The following is a 16497-nucleotide window of genomic DNA, read 5'->3' as shown; positions in this document are numbered from 1 at the left end:
AAGACTATCTGAATTATAACAACTGAATTTTGTCAGACCTACCTAGAGATAGTCAAGGAAAAGACACTCTAACTTATGGAGGTGGTAATGTCCTACAAAACCTTAAAATAAAATGTATTTCTCAATGAACTAAAAAAGGCAAATATTTTCCCTAGTTCCTATTTCATCCACCACAGTCTACTTTCCCAGGCTATACCTAATACAAATACCATTCAATAAGTTTAAAAACAAAACAAAAGCACAAAAGAAGTCCGTTTTCTTTTATAATAGCTTCATCAATATTACTAGAAGTGTGTGGGCTTCCTTTCATGTTGGCTGAAGAAGGAGATGCCTCTAAAATAAATAATTACTTTAAAAGATCAAATGAATTCATGACCCAGTACAGCTAGCTCTCTGAGGAGAAAGGTTATTCTGCCTTCTTAAGATGGCCTCTTTTGACAATCCGGACTGAAAATACTCCAATGTATAATCAATGATGGCATTAAAGTCCCAATTATCAGAGGATATTTTATATTTCTTGCTTTAAGGGTGATCAGGGGCTTACTGGAAAGAAATAGTTTAGCAAAATTCAAATTAGTTCTTAGTACAACTCCTTCCTCATCTGAATTCCTCCCTTCCCCACAACTGGCCTCAAAAGACACTAAATGAACAGTCAACCACACCAAATTGTATGGTATGGAAGGTATGTGCCTCTTGGCACTTAAGAAACCAAACAAATATGCGTCCATTCACAGCCTGGAGCCTCAGCCATGGCACAGCTGGAATGCAGAATACTGGAAAAAACGGATCAATTTCTGTAGCTCTCATGCTGGCAAAATCAATTCTACAAAAAACTTTCTTTTGGACCCTGCTGTGCTTCTGGTATAAAAATCTAAACTTATAGACTGACGAGGACCACAAGAGGTGAGAGGCAGAAAATATTCCCTCTCTAATTCACTGTGTCTATCAAATTCAGTTTCAGATGAGTTTTTTTTTAAAGAGGTTAGTTTCATATTCTCATTTCCTATTTATTAGATTTAACTGACACATTTGAATGATTTGAGATCTTTAACTAGATTATTATTTCACAATGAAAGCATTTTGCCAAACAATACAGACAAATAAAAATTTAGATGGAGAACTCACTAAGAGAATAAAAGCAAAAAACTAAAATGTAGGAAAAAGGAAAGAAAAGAGAATAGCTTTTCCCACCAAATGCCAGTAACATCTCTCTGAACCCCAGTTTTTAAGATTCTTGATGACTTAATACACATAACCTAAATATGATCTTGGATAAATCAGACTACAAAAGACATGGTCAGTCGATAGTAAAAATCTAGCAAATCACTTTTTAAGGTCTCCATTTACTAATCTGCACATGAACAAATTAAACTAGTTCTTCACCCAAATAATAGTAAAAATAATAAGTATTCTGATTTCCTATCAAGGACTTTAGAAGACAGTTCTAGTGTAGTAAATCTGTTTTGTTGTTTTTAAGTTGCACATTCCATCACAATAAAAAGTCCTTATACAAAAAAAAAAAGTGGTTCTTAAGGCTTAGTCTACAAGTCATTTACTTAATAAACAAAGTACTAATAAAAGAATACAGAATTCTGGTACAATCAAATACTGCAAATAGTCACTTAGAATTTTTGTATCCTCCTGACCTATTTGTACTCTCTGAGTCATTTTATAAAAGGATGACATATTGAGGATGGTGATCAGGTTATCATGACCCTGATTTCCTACCAATATGGGAACTCTTCAAAATTTCACAGAAATCCACAAAATTTTCTTTTTTATTATGAAAAATTTCAAATATGATCTAAAGTAGTGTGAACAGCAAAACAAAGCCCCAAGTAACTATTACCTAGCTTCAGTAATTATCAACATATGACCAATCTTTGTTCATCTACCTTCTTAGCCACCACCTTCAAACAGATTACCTTGAGGAAAATCCCAGTTATTATCCAACCACTGACTTCTTATAGCTTAGCAAATAGCATGAGGTAGCAATGAGATAACTAATTTAAATGTGAAATAACTACATCTTTTAAAAATAACAAGCTCTCCCAAGGAATTCAACATGAAAGTATCTCAGAAAAATCTTTGACAATCCCAAACTAGGTGATTTGGGTGCAATCTCCAGTTCAGGAAGGATTGTAGTGATTATAAATTGAGATTTATTAATATGCCTCTACTCTGTCGGGGGACATCTAGGGGAGAACAGATGCTTAGCCTGTAAAAACCTTTCTCATAGTGGATTACCTATGAAGTTGTTGGTGTGTTTTGGATTTAAATTTTGAAATATAAATAAAGTTTGTTTAACTTGAAAAAAAGGTAAGCTATCAAGCAAAGAGCTCATATTGACGATCCAGTGAGGTGAACTTACATAGCAGAGTTATGGACTTGTTCCCAAAGTTTCCAAAAGCAGATACTTTTGTATGATTTAAGTAGTGACAGGAACACCAACCCACAATAACCACCACCACAGTGAATAAACACACTGTAAATGTAGCTTCTATTTTAAACATAGAATTTCAAAGTTCTAATCTAGGGAATGATTTCTACTGTAGGTGCCTTCTCTCCACAAACAATAAGGCACAATGAAAAGAAGGTGTAGGGAGCTCCAGGACTCTTCCTCCAAGAACAGCTTGTAGACCCACAGACACTGTCTGAAGCAACTCTTCTGGGGCTCTGGAGGACAGGGGAACATATTTTATAAATCCGGATTTTATGGATTTCTGTGAAATTTTGAAAAGCAGAACAAAGAGACTAAGAAACTTCATTTGAAAAAACTGTGAGTCCCAAAGAAAAATTATCTAACCAACTGAGCCTAGGGTAAAAAGTGCACGTTACCACTCTATGTGCTGGCAGAGGCTTTCTCCATGTTCAGAATCACAAATTCCAATACTGGCTCTGTGTTAACATATCTCCTCCCTCAGAAATGAAACAGATACTTCCTCCCTCCCCCCATGCCTTTGTTGTTTCGTGCTCACTGTCTGCTCTCTGTGTCTGTTTATCTTTCTAGGAGGCACTATGAACCGAACCCAGGACCTCCCATGTGGGAAGGAGGTGCCCAATCACTTAAGCAACCTCTGTGCCCTGCTTGCTATGTCTCTCATTGTGTTTCCTCATTGCATCATCATGTTGCGCCAGCTAGCTGTCTTGCTTGTCTTCTTTAGGAGGCATGAGGAACTGAACCCAGGACCTCCCATGTGGTAGGCAGGCGCCTAACTGCTTGAGCCAAATCTGCTTCCCGATATACTTTTACAATCACAAAGTTAAAAACCTAAACTGCACGATTGTATGCAGAGGTAGGACAAGTCATTGAACAGGGAAGGTAGAGCTTGCTAGGGTGCTTGGTGGAAGATGAGTGACAACAGATGGAAAGAAATATGCCTCAAAACCTTTTAGAACACGGCTAACAGAGATGGATAAACTTCTTTGTAATTGTGCTCATTTTTTCCTGTATTGACTCCATGTGATACTGTGGTTATTTGACATCCTGATCTTTGCAATGCCTCACCCTCTTCCGGCAACTGTAGAAATGAATCCCTCATTTAAGAGCCCTTGAAGACAGGAGCCTGCATTTCTACCGAAAAGAACTCAGGGTCATTGTTTCTACTACACCACGTTAGCAGCCCTATTATCTTACCTACTTATAAGGCCAGACCTGCAGAGGACATATATCTCTCAAACAGCTGGCCACACACAATCTCTCATTGTTTTCAAGGAAGGAAAGAAAAATTAAAACAAATTAATGAAAAGACAAAAAGTCAAACTGGTCAAAAGACAGTAACTATTTGGGGAGGAAAGTCAGGTTTACAGCATTTTTGCCTTAGCAGACAGCATGCAGAAATTAATAATTACTAATGTTTCAGTATAGCAGATAACCACATCACAACCAGTTAACCTGGCAGACATTCTGAATACCTACCAATAAGTACCAGCACCTTGTGATGTTAGCTCCATGCCATCCACTGAATTGTAGCTATCATCATCCATGATCTTGGAAAGACCAAAATCTGTGATTTTTATCTCTCCACATGCTGTACCATTTACTAAAAGAATATTACCTAGAAAGATAAAAACCATCATGAATAAGTACAGACTGATTTAAGAGAATAACCCAAGTTAATAACAGACAAGGGGACAACTAAATTCAAACTCTTGCACACAAAAAAGAACATCTGAGTCCCTTAAATAAAGTGCTCTGGACTATGGATGCTGGGGGAGAGTCCTCAGCATCTGGCTGCAGACTTCTATTTTCCAAGAATCACCTCCTTACTGTGCCAAAACCACCAGTACGAGCACTAGGAAAAAAAAATAACCTGCCAAAGTAAAATACCACTTATAAAGTCAGTCAGAAATAGTGGGAAAATTTCATCTGAATTTTCTGTGAAGATCTCTAAACCAATGTTCAGAGCAATAGTTTCAGAAGGAAAAAAAATTTAAGGAAAACACACAAGGGAATCAAAGCTAATACCACAGTGCCACCTACTGCTACTATGGTAGGAAAGGGTGTTGGATTTAGTGATGAAAAACCCAATCTTTTAAAAAATCACTTCACTATAATACTTTAGTCACTTGAATTATATTAGTATGTTAAAGAATAGTCAACAGTGAGATTTAATATATAGCTTCCAGAAAAGGAAAGCAAAGTTACCAACTGTGCCCAAACCAGGAGGTGAACGGGAAGCATTTTCCTAACACCCAACTAAGCTGGTTAGAGATATCTACATAGAACTTACATAGGCATCAAAAAAACAGCTAAGGAAACAACAACAAAAATAGAGGTGAAAAGTCTTTGGAACATCTGCAGTAACTAATCCTTTGCTCTTTGCTGATGTCTTGAAAGTTAGATAGAAACCATACAAAAGATGAAAAAACTCAGCTCAGAACTAAATGAAATGGAAGGTATATATACAAAGTTAAGTTACCTTTGGGGCACCTATCAAAGAGACTTACTTGGAGTAGAAGAAATGCTATATAGTATGAGTAATGGGGAAAAAAACAAAACTGAACTTGCCAGAACAGTTCTTTCTTTAATTGGAACTGACATCATGAACTGCCCAGGCTCCAAAGACAAGGGCATTATGTCTCCAAATCTGACCCATCCTCCAGGACTGCGTGGCCAGGGCTCTTTCATTCCCACACCTACCTAGGAAATCTAAAGTCAGATGCTATTAGGTCTCCTTGGCTCCTACCAAATTATCTAACTTTATAAAATTAAAATCACTTATGGGACCCAAGAAAAGCCACCAACCTTATCTCCTAAAAGTTAAGACATACCTGGCTTGAGGTCATAGTGTATGATGGGAGGTTTTATTTCATTTAGGTACTTTAAAGCATTCACAATCTGCATGATAATGGATCGGGCCTCTTTCTCGGACATTAATTTGTGCTGTTTCAGGTAGAAATCCAGATCATTTCCCTCACAGTATTCTAATACTGTACAAAACCTAAAGAAATAAACCAACATGTAACCATGGGATAAGAACAAACAGATTAAGACTATCTAAGCCAGTTCTAATAAGAACTTTAGAAAATTAGCTTTTCACTCTTTTCCTCTTTCTTTCTTCACATACACTCTTCTATTCTTTATTCAATATTAGCTAACAGAGTGGATGACAGGATAAAAATGCTTGCTCTCTCAGTGAAGAGCCTCCATACCCTCCATGGTGGAATCTGTTGTGCAGAAGTTCACCCATGCCCTATCTCTTTATGAATGCAGACTAAGAATACTGACAAGGACTATAAAGAATCCTATTTTCCTGGAAGGGTCTTCTTCACACACCCATACCACACATTCATTTTTAATCAAGTATATTGTGAGCATTGGTTTGTATGATACTACAAGGATGAACACATGACACTTTGCATTTGTTAAAGCCTATAAAACTGTACTGTACAACATATAAGTCATTAATATAAACTATAGCCTTTAGTTAGGAGAAAATGCTTCAATATTGGTTCATCAATTGTTACAAATGTACTACAATTAATATCAGATGTTAACAGGGGAATCTGAGTGTATGCACGGGGCAGGGGGCCTGTTGAGGGGGTAATATGGGAATCCCCTATACTTTTTTCTTAAACTCCCCCGCCCTGAGATGGCTCCCTCGTCTGCTTGCGCATCGCATCTACTCACTGTCTACTCATCTTCTTTAGGAGGCACTGGAAACCGACTCCAGGACCTCCCGTGTAGTAGGAAGGTACCCAACCACTTGAGCCACATCTGCTCCCTGCTCATTGTGTCAGCTTGCTGTGCTAGCTTATCTTCTGTAGGAGGCACCAGGAACCAAACCTGGGACCTCCCATGTGGGAGGCAGGTGCCCAACTGCTTAAGCCACATCCACTCCCAATCCCCTATACTTCTGATGCAACTTTTTTGTAATCTAAAACTTCTCTAAAAATAAATCTTATTATTTAAAAAAACAATTCTCACTGGAAACAGCACTTTATACAACGCTGAGTGTTGGCAGTGAGAAAGAATCTAGGGTTTGCCAGATCATGAGAACTGACTGTATACTGAGTCTCCTGACAGTGTGGCATAATACTACCCTAGAGTTTCTCTTTGCCAGACACAGGATGTAAAGTTTTTAAAAATATACTACTTGTGGTCCTAACAAATGTGGTATTACACAGAAGTATTTTTGTTTTTTTCCCTTCAATTGTGTGAATATACCATGAGACTCAGATTTAAATCTACCATTCATGGTATACAATTCATATCATTCAAGGCATTAAGGGACATGTGTCTGTTTTCCAAGGCAGTTATAGACTGAAGTAAGATCTCCTGAACTGTCTGAATATCCCAGAGAGAGGAACAGCTTTTAAAGTATTCTATGTTGTAACAATGTGGGTATATCCATCAGGGACTGGCCAGAAAATAAAATACCACCTAAGTATTTAAAACAGAGAAGCTTCATTTAGGCAACTGATCACACAGATGATGGAAGAGCTTAGAAGACAAATGGGCCAGGGAGGCACTCCTGTGATCATCTAGAGTAGGAAGTCATTAGCATCCTAAGGCTAGAGAGACACAGGGAGGAGGGGATTATGCAACCAGAACCCAAGGACCAGGATCACCAGTGGAAAAGCAGAGCTACAGTAGAAAGAGGCAGAGAAATACCTTGGTTTCTCTTGCCCCTCCTCACCAATCTCTGCCTCCCACTGGCTGAACCTAGTTGGATGCCAACTGACACAGGAGCCTGTTCAACAAAGCCTACAAGGGTCAACCCATCTAAGATGCAGAGCAGGAAAAGCGTGAAGAACAGAGCTGAGCACGAAGAGACTCAGACGCTTGGCAATTTAGGGCCTCAAAAAAAACACAGATTATCAATTTGGATACACACAGTACTATGGAATCCCCAAAATGAACAACAGCTTAGGCTTCTTATTGTTGTCATGTAGGCAACATGCAGTTTATGTGACAACATCCTATGAAACATACCAAGGCATGTTAGTGTCATATTTGAGAATAAGTGTCTAAAATTTATACATTCTCTTATCTGAGACATTGAAATTGGAGGTACAGATTCTTATGCTCAGTAGAATGATTCTCTGACCCAAATGCAAGCTGAAAATAAAATCCCACTTTTCATATTGAAACAACTCCCAGAAGACTTTCTAAAATGATCTGACTTATTTTTGGTGAAAATTCACCATACACATAATAGAAAGAACAAAGTAAACAATGTAAGAATAGCACAATAACAATTTCTCAAAATACTTAAAAGTGTGTATATAATTCAAAACTGCAGATAATCTCAGTTACTACATTTATCTTTGAAATAATGTTTGTTCTTAAATTTCAGAGTGAAGGTCTACCTAATATTTAAGGAATTTACTCAGAGAAAAACAGTGAAGCCACACTGTGGCGGTCTGTCCAGGAGTTAGGAAGCCCTCTGTTTCCCCAAACTGCCCTCTGACTACATCTTTCTGAATCCCACTCCATGCTACACACACACAGTTGTGCCTGGTACAAGGACCTCCCTACAAAAAAAGGAAAATCCCCGAGTGGATGCAAGAGGGCATAGTTCATGTTTCTAAAGGGAATTTATGGTCTCCTTTTGGGGTCATTTCTAAATGTGGGGCAGTTTTCTGTGTACAATTGCTGAGAGAGCTGCTAGATGGAACAAGCCAAACTCCTAGAACCATCCTGGGACGCTAAGGGGGTATATTCTCCTAACTTAGTTCAGACTCTTACAGAGAAAACATTTGCAAATGCTGGAATAGTTCTACACTCCTAGATAAACCCAGAGCCATGGAGCTTCCCAGTACCACGTAATAACTTGCGACAATCACCAAGACGACCAAATATTTTAGACAAGTCATTTAACCTCTCTGGTCTTCAAATCTCCACCTATAAAATGAGAAAGCCAGACTCTGAGTGCCCCTCCAACTCTTAACATTCTACGTGCCTATAATCCCATATCTTAACACGCAGCACTGGGCTCTGCCCTCATGCCACATTCATTCCTTTGTTCTAGGGTAGGATAAAATCACATTGCTGGTACTTTAAGAAAGACCTGTTACAGCTGGAGGATAATACTGGGAATGTACAACAAGTTTGGAAGTAGATGAGGATTGTGGTTAATAATACAAATATAAGAATGTTCTACTACAGGATGTTAAGAATGTGGTGATACATGGGGAAAATATAACTAATATAATTTATGGACTATAGCCAGCAACAAAATTAAAATTTTTGGCTTTTTAAAAAAGTCTTTTTAGTTTGTTTCATTTTTCTTTCAAAATTGTAATGTTTTTGTAGCAAAAGCAAAGTTGGTACTATATTAATTCTAAATGTAAAAAAAAGAATATGGGGTTTGGTTTTGTGAGATAGGAATAAAATTAAGCATGCTTTTTCTCTTCATTTTTTTTCACTAATGAGGAAACCTTGACTATGTCATTTAACTAATCTGTGTTCATCTGTATATCTTTCTGAACACTAAAGGAACATCAAAGTTAGAAGTTGGAAGTAGATGAGATAAAGGTAACTGAAAAAGAACTTTTTAGGAGTAAGGTTTCCATAAGTTGTTGAGCTGCGTTTTTCTGCTCTTTATTTTTGTGAATCTGAAATAAAGTTGTTTAAAAAAAAAAAAAAGACCTGTTAGTGTTCACCAGAGTTTCCAGGGTGGGGTAGGGCCAGAGACTCCCCCTTTAAAGTCTACACTCACTGGTCAGTTCAATGCTGGCACCAATATGGTATGTATGTCCCAAAAGCTGTTTATTAAATTTTCAGGAATTTTATGAGTTGGTTATTCTGCTCTTGGTAGCTTGAAATTGGCCATTATATCATGGAAATTGGCAAATGTCTCTCTCTCCTCACCCAGGCAGTTGTTAAACATTTACCAAGACCTAAGTGCATATATCCTTTGGTTAAGAGATGGCTGGTTGGCCCAAATGTGAATTTGCATAGTCACTGGCCCATATATTAACATATTATTTGGTATCCTCAGAGGGTACTTCCTGGACTGAGATTTACTCTATTCCATGAACAGTGTACTCCATGAACAGTCAACACACTACAAGAAAAGAATACAAGTTAAATGGCATAGCACTTACGAGTCAGTGTCCAGTGAAAAGTAATCATACAGTTTAACTATTCTGGGATGATCCAGTTCTTTATGAATCCGATATTCCCTACATGCATGCCTGTAAACAAAATGGAAAATTAACAAGGTATTTTGGCCTGCCTTTTCAAACTCTTCAAGGAATACTCCTCAATATTTTCTCATTTCTCCACTGTTTCCACCTGCTTGTTCCATTCAGATTCATCTGTCCCTTTCTGATTTTTCCCCTCATTCTATTTTCTCTGTTAGTACCTACACAGTTGCTGAGAAAATAGTAGGTACTCAAATATTTGTTGAATGGATAACAACCTTTTATCCCTTTCATGTTCATTCTATGACATCACACCTCTTTAATATTTGTACCCAAATAACAGAGATGTAAAAATTACAAAGAAAGTCTTTTCTCTCCTTTAAAGCCGATATTTCATATTTGTTAATGCTTATATTCTGGTAACATAAAGGGAATCAATTTTAGCATGTAAACTCCTTGGGTAAAGAACTATCTGCTATGTAAGTCAATTAGCAGTAATTTATATTTATTTTTAAACCTTACCTCCATACAAAAAGCACTTAACGTACCACGAGCTTTTCCTTGTTCTAAGAAAATGTGAAATTGATAGAAAATTTGAAATCAAGGAAACCCCAGTTTTCTCAGGATGGAGAATTTAAATGTATGTATTAGAACTTTTTCTCCCCTCTTAGCTCTTTCCACTCTAAAATCATTTGTTAAGATTAGGAACAAAAATACATTATGGAATCTGACATTTTTACACAGTATGTTTAAAAATAATAATAGAATATTTATATGATTGCCAGTAATTTTTAAGTGTTTAAATTTAAAAACGAAGCACAGGAAACTATTACTATTACATAATCTAGCACCATTTAATTTGGGGCATGTTTTCCTAAGAGTTAGAAATCAGAAATTTTATTAGGGGCACAAAATAGCCAAAGTCATCTTGAAAAAGAAGAATGAAGTTGGAAGACTTCACTTCCCAATCTTAAAACTCAGTACAGAGCTACAGTAATCAAAACAGCATGATAATAGCACAAGAACAGGCATACACGCAACGGAATTTAACAGAGTTCAGAAATAAACTCTCGTATCTAGGGCCAACTGATTTTTTTACAACAGTACCAAATCCTCTCAAATGGGAAACATAGTCTCTTCAACAAACAGTGCTGTGAAAACTGGATATCCATAAGCAAAAGAATGAAGATGGACCCCTACTTCATACCATATACAAAAATCAACTAAAAAATAAATCAAAGACCTGAATATAAGAATCAGAACTATAAAACTCCTAGAAAAAAATACAGGGAAGCATCTTCAGGACCTTGTGTTAGGCAATGGTTTTCTTTTTATTGTTTTTTTTTTTTCATCTTTCTTTTTTTTTAAGATACATAGATCACACAAAATGTTACATTAAAAAGTATAAGATGGGAAGCAGACTTGGCCCAGCGGTTAGGGCGCCCGCCTACCACATGGGAGGCCCACGGTTCAAACCACGGGCCTCCTTGACCCGTGTGGAGCTGGCCCATGCGCAGTGCTGATGCACACAAGGAGTGCCGTGCCATACAGTGTGTCCCTGCTAGGGGAGCCCCACGCGCAAGGAGTGCACCCCATAAGGAGAGCCACCTAGCACAAAAGGAAGCTCAGCCTGCCCAGGAATGGCGCCGCACACATGGAGAGCTGACACAACAAGATGACGCAACAAAAAGAAACAAGAGATTCACGTGCCGCTGACAACAACAGAAGCGGACAAAGAAGATGACGCAGCAAACAGACACAGAGAACAGACAACTGGGGTGGGCGGAGGGGAGAGAAATAAATAAATCTTAAAAAAACCAAAAAATTTTTTAAAAAAAGGTAAAAGAGGTTCCCATATGCCCCACTCCTCACACCCTCCACTCCTCCCACATTGACAATTTTCATTAGTGTGGTACATTCATTGCATTTGATGAGTACATTTTGGAGCATTGCTACACAGCATGGATTACTGTTTACACTGTAGTTTACACTCTCTCCTAGTCCATTCAGTGGGTTATGGCAGAATATATAATGTCCTGCATCTATTCTTGCAATATCATTCAGGACAACTTCAAGTCCTAAAAAATGCCCCAATATCACACCTCTTTTTCCCTCTCCCTGCCTTCAACAACTCCTGTGGCTACTGTCTCCACATCAATGATATAATTTCTTCCATTCCTAGAGTCACAATAATTCTATAGTAGAATATCGGTAAGTCCATTCTAATCCATATTTTATTCCTCCATCCTGTGGACCCTGGGATGGTGATGTCTACTCCACCTCTCAATCAAGGGGGGCTTAGATCCCACATGGCTGATGGATGGAATTCTTCTGCTTGCAGCTGTAGACTTTCTTGGTTTCCCTGGTGTGGTGGTTGACCATCCTCACCTCCCTCTTAACTGACCTGGGTAAGTCCAATGAACCGAAGAGTAGCCGTTGCAACTCTGCTGAGGCTCAGGGCCCAGGTGGCACACAGACATTCCAGAAATTCAAGTTTCCTGGGCATACACCAACCCCAGTGCTAACCACAGTTTCAGTAAAAGTGACAGAAGAGGCATGCACAGAGAGGTCACATATCTGAATCCAACGCTGTCACACTCAGGAGCACAAATCCCAAAGTAGGGCCCACTGGCAAGGCACTGAACTCCAGAGTCATTTGTCATGACCACAGGAGCTGGGTGTCTCTGTAGCCCTCAGGAGCACCTCTACCTGAGGTTGTATTTACTTTGGCTGTCTCTGAGATCCTGATGATATGCATAAGCATGACCCCTCTGATGACCTCCCGACTAATTTTGAAATCTCTTAGCCATATAAACTCATTTGTCTTTACCATTTCCCCCTTTTATTAAAGGTCTTTTTCTAGTTGCATCACCAGCTGGTGCTTGGTAGTAATCCCTTGATGCCAGGGAGGCTCATCAGTGGGAGTCATGTTCCATGCTAGGAGAAAGCAATAGTCTCTTAGACTTTATACCCAAAGCACAAGCAACAAAAGGAAAATAGATAAATGGGATCTCATCAAAATTTAAAGCTTTTGTGCATCAAAGCTTTATCATAAAAGTAAAAAGACAACCTACAGAATGGGATAAAATAGTTGGAAACCATATATTTGGTAAGGGCTTAATATCCAGGATATATAAAGAAATCTTACAACTCTACAACAACAAAAAAAACAAGCAACTAAATTTTTGAATGGGCAAAATACTTAAATGAACATTTCTCTGAAGAAGATATACAAATGGCCAAAAAAGCACATGAACAGATACTCAACATCATTAGCCATTAAGGAAATGCAAATCATAACCATGAAATAACATTTCACATTCATTTGAATGGCTATTATTAAACACACAGACACAGAAAATTGCAAGTGTTGGGGAGGTTGTGGAGAAACAGGAAGACTCACACATTGTTGATAGAAAAGTAAAATGATGTAGCCACTGTGGAAGACAGTTCCGTGGTTCCCCCACAAAGTTAAATACAGGATTACCATATAACCTGGCAATCCCATTTCCAGGTACATATTCAAAAGAACTGAACAGGGACACGAACAGATATTTGCACACCAATGTTCACAGCAACAAAATTCACAATTGCCAAAGATGGGAGCAAACCAAGTAACAGATGAATGAATAATAAAAATGTGTTATGAACATATAATGGAATATTATTTAGCCATAAAAAATGAATGAATTTCTCATACATGATGCAACATGGATGAACCTTAAAGATATCATGTTGAGTAATGCAAAAGGACAAATATATAATCACTGATATGAAATAATTGTAATAAACTCAGAGTCAGAATCTAGAATACAGGTTACCAGGATCTAGCCTGGGGGTAGGCAATGGGTAGTTAATGCTAAAAATTGTACAGAGTTTCTATTTGTGTTGATTCTAAAGTTTTGATAATGGATGGTGGTGATGGCAGCACAACATTATTAAACTAATTAACAGCACTGAGTTATATATGTGAATATGTGTTAAAGGGGAAATTTTAGGTTGTTTAAATGTTACTAGAATAAATACTTAAAAAACAAACAATCCACAACACAATGCATAACTCAGTGAACCCTACTGCAAATAATGGATTATAGTTAATAGTACAATTATAAAATGTTCTTTCATGAATTTTAACAAATGCGCCACACTAATGCAAGGTATTAATAATGGTGTGTGTGTGTGTGTGTGTGTAATACGGGAACTCTATTTTCTGCATGATTTTTCTGTAAACTAGAACTTCTCTAACTAGAAAAAAAAAAAAAGGAAAAAGAAAAAAATTTTCCAAAGAAAATTAAGTAAAACTTAAAAAGTAATGTTTTGTGTGGGAGCAGGTGTGGATCAAGTGGTTGAGTTCCCACCTCCCACAGGAACAGATCCCGGTGCCTCCTTAAAAAAAATAAATAAGCAAACAAACAAACAAAAAAACAAAAAAGGCAAAACAAATGAAAAAAAATCAACTCAGGGAAGCCGATGTGGCTCAGTGGCTGAGCACAGACTTCCCACATACAAGGTCCTTTGTGCAATACCCAGTCCCCAGTACCTTAAAAAAAAAAAAAAAAGCAATGCTTTTTGAATTGGTATACTCTATCCAGCATGTCAAAAAGTCACAGAAAGGGGAAGTGGACTTGGTCCAATGGATAAGAGCGTCCACCTACCACATGGGAGGTCCGCGGTTCAAACCCCGGGCCTCCTTGACCCATGTGGAGGTGGCCCATGTGCGGTGCTGATGCGCACAAAGACTGCCGTGCCACGCAGGGGTGTCTCCCGTGTAGGGGAGCCCCACGTGCAAGGAGTGTGCCCCACGTGCAAGGAGTATGCCCTATAAGGAGAGCTGTCCAGTGCGAAAGAAAGTACAGCCTGCCCAAGAATGGCTCTGCACACACGGAGAGCTGACACAAGAGGACGCAACAAAAAGAAACACAGATTACCGGTGCAACTGATAAGGATAGAAGCAGTCACAGAAGAACACACAGCAAATGGACACAGAGAGCAGACAACTGCGGGGGAGGGGGGGACAGAGAAAAAAATCTTTGGAAAAAAAATCACGCCCATACTCGACTAAAGAAAAGCTGAGAAAAAAATTAAGGAAAGGGGGAGGAATAGGAATCTAAGATACATTTCCCCGCAATGTAAGAATTTAATTAACTTTAGTTTTCAAGCTGTCATTTTTGGCAGTTCGCATTCCTTCTGATGCTTCATTTTATCATCCTTGATTTTCCGATAAGGAAAGACTTGCCTCACAATGGCAGAGGTGAGGTAGCATACACACTACACTGGGAACCAAGAAACCTAGCTTAGTCGTAGCTCTGTGAACCACCTCTGTGGACCTAAGTTTGGACATCACCAAAATAAGGAACAACACTGGACTGTGTTCCTTGGAGATGGTCACCTCTGGAGCCCCTGAGAAAATGTTGAGAAAATTTAGCTTTAACCCAAGCCCCCATTCCATCAAAGATGCTCCATACTTGTCTTTATATATATATATATATATACACAGCAAGATTCTATGTAATTATTTTATTGGGTAAAATAAAGGTGCTGTTGTTTAAAAAAAAGTTTGAAAACCTATGAACTAAACACAATTAACTGTTCAAGTCATTTCTTACTCTAGCATGCTGTAAATCTATAGTTCTGTGCCTTTTGCTTCAACTTCTTGATTTTGTGCACATCAAAGTCAAGACTAATTTTTCTGTCAAGATACGGAAAACTAAACAAACTAAAAAAGGTAAAAATTAAGAATCAAAGAAGTGTCACGCAAAGTCCTTGCCCCCAAGGGAATTTGCTGAGTGCCACTGAAAGCATTCCCACAATATCAAGCTCTAAGTGTGCTTCTTGTACTCGTCAGGCAAGTCATTGGCTGTGCCATATCCCTCACATGTTCAACTTTGAACTTAGCACCCAAGGTATTAATGAATTGTAACTGGAGGTTTAAATTAGAAACTGAAGAAACTTATCCCCAATGTGCTTTTCTTTTACTCTCTTATAAGTGGATATATAGTTAGATTTTCAAAATACTTACTTTTATCTTAGAAAGTTAGAAAAGAGTATCTTATAGGAACATACTAATTTAGGAGCAATTATTTCTGTGGATAGTTTTAACTGAAATTTTTCTTACTGCAGAGATTTTATATGTTATTTCTGAGAGTTAAAGAAACCTAGCAGTATTTATTAATGCTTTCATAACCCAAACATAAAAGTTTATTTTTGTTTGTTTCTAACAGCAGGAAAAAAGAGAGAAAGAAGGGCAAAACAGATGTCAAATTTTAACAAGAACAACCACCTTTTCTTTCCTTCAAGTATTTCCTTGTTTTTTACTAAAGGTCTTGAGTTCAGATGGGGCTACAAAATCATCCCCATAAATGGCAAAAATACTGTGCAAGGTGAATAATAGCAGTATTTTCATATTTTATGATGTTACCACAACACTGAAGTGCATTAATTTTTAATTTTAATACTGAATTTTTAAAGCACTCACTTAAATCTGTTATATGCTTGATAAATGCCTCCATTAAATTCAAAGGAGTTAATGACAATTTTGCCAATTCACCGTTATCTGTAGCCTGAAATTCATCAGTATGATTTCAGATGATTTAGTAAGTAAGCAAAATACAACCATCTTACAAAGAAAAGTGGAGGTACATAAGAATGTCCCCCAAAGCATGAATGGAAGTCATGAGAATTCCTTCCCTCCCTGTCACCAGTGTCTATCAACTGCCCAGGTGGTGCAGAGAAGGTGGTCAGGTGCCACGATTCCCACTGGTGATGATCCAACAGTTAAGAAGCAACACTAGCAGCCTAGATGAAGCTCAGAAAAATGGGGCAGCCCCCTTCACCTGTTCCACGACTCCGTCTTGTAGAAAAATGTGAGAAAGACACCCGAATCTGCACTCACCAGGACCCATG

At 38.0% G+C, this 16497-nt stretch overlaps 1 protein-coding gene across 4 annotated transcripts in view; it reads right to left on the bottom strand.

The window, feature by feature from the left end:
• The window catches only part of LOC131277464 (serine/threonine-protein kinase tousled-like 2), a 108749-nt gene that overhangs the window by 8489 nt on the left and 83763 nt on the right, over positions 1–16497 (bottom strand). For all 4 annotated transcript variants that reach the window (XM_058292514.2, XM_058292515.2, XM_058292512.1 and 1 more), the window contains 3 exons: positions 9556–9645; positions 5275–5444; positions 3920–4058 (listed from right to left, as the gene is read on the bottom strand). In XM_058292514.2, the coding sequence (XP_058148497.1) occupies positions 3920–4058; positions 5275–5444; positions 9556–9645 (399 nt within the window). The remainder of the gene's footprint in view (positions 1–3919; positions 4059–5274; positions 5445–9555; positions 9646–16497) is intronic.

The sequence above is a fragment of the Dasypus novemcinctus genome, unplaced genomic scaffold (assembly GCF_030445035.2).
Source record: "Dasypus novemcinctus isolate mDasNov1 unplaced genomic scaffold, mDasNov1.1.hap2 H_5, whole genome shotgun sequence".
In the NCBI taxonomy this organism is placed as follows: domain Eukaryota; kingdom Metazoa; phylum Chordata; class Mammalia; order Cingulata; family Dasypodidae; genus Dasypus; species Dasypus novemcinctus.
Note: the sequence above shows the minus strand (reverse complement) of the source record. Positions and strands in the feature narration are given on the sequence as shown.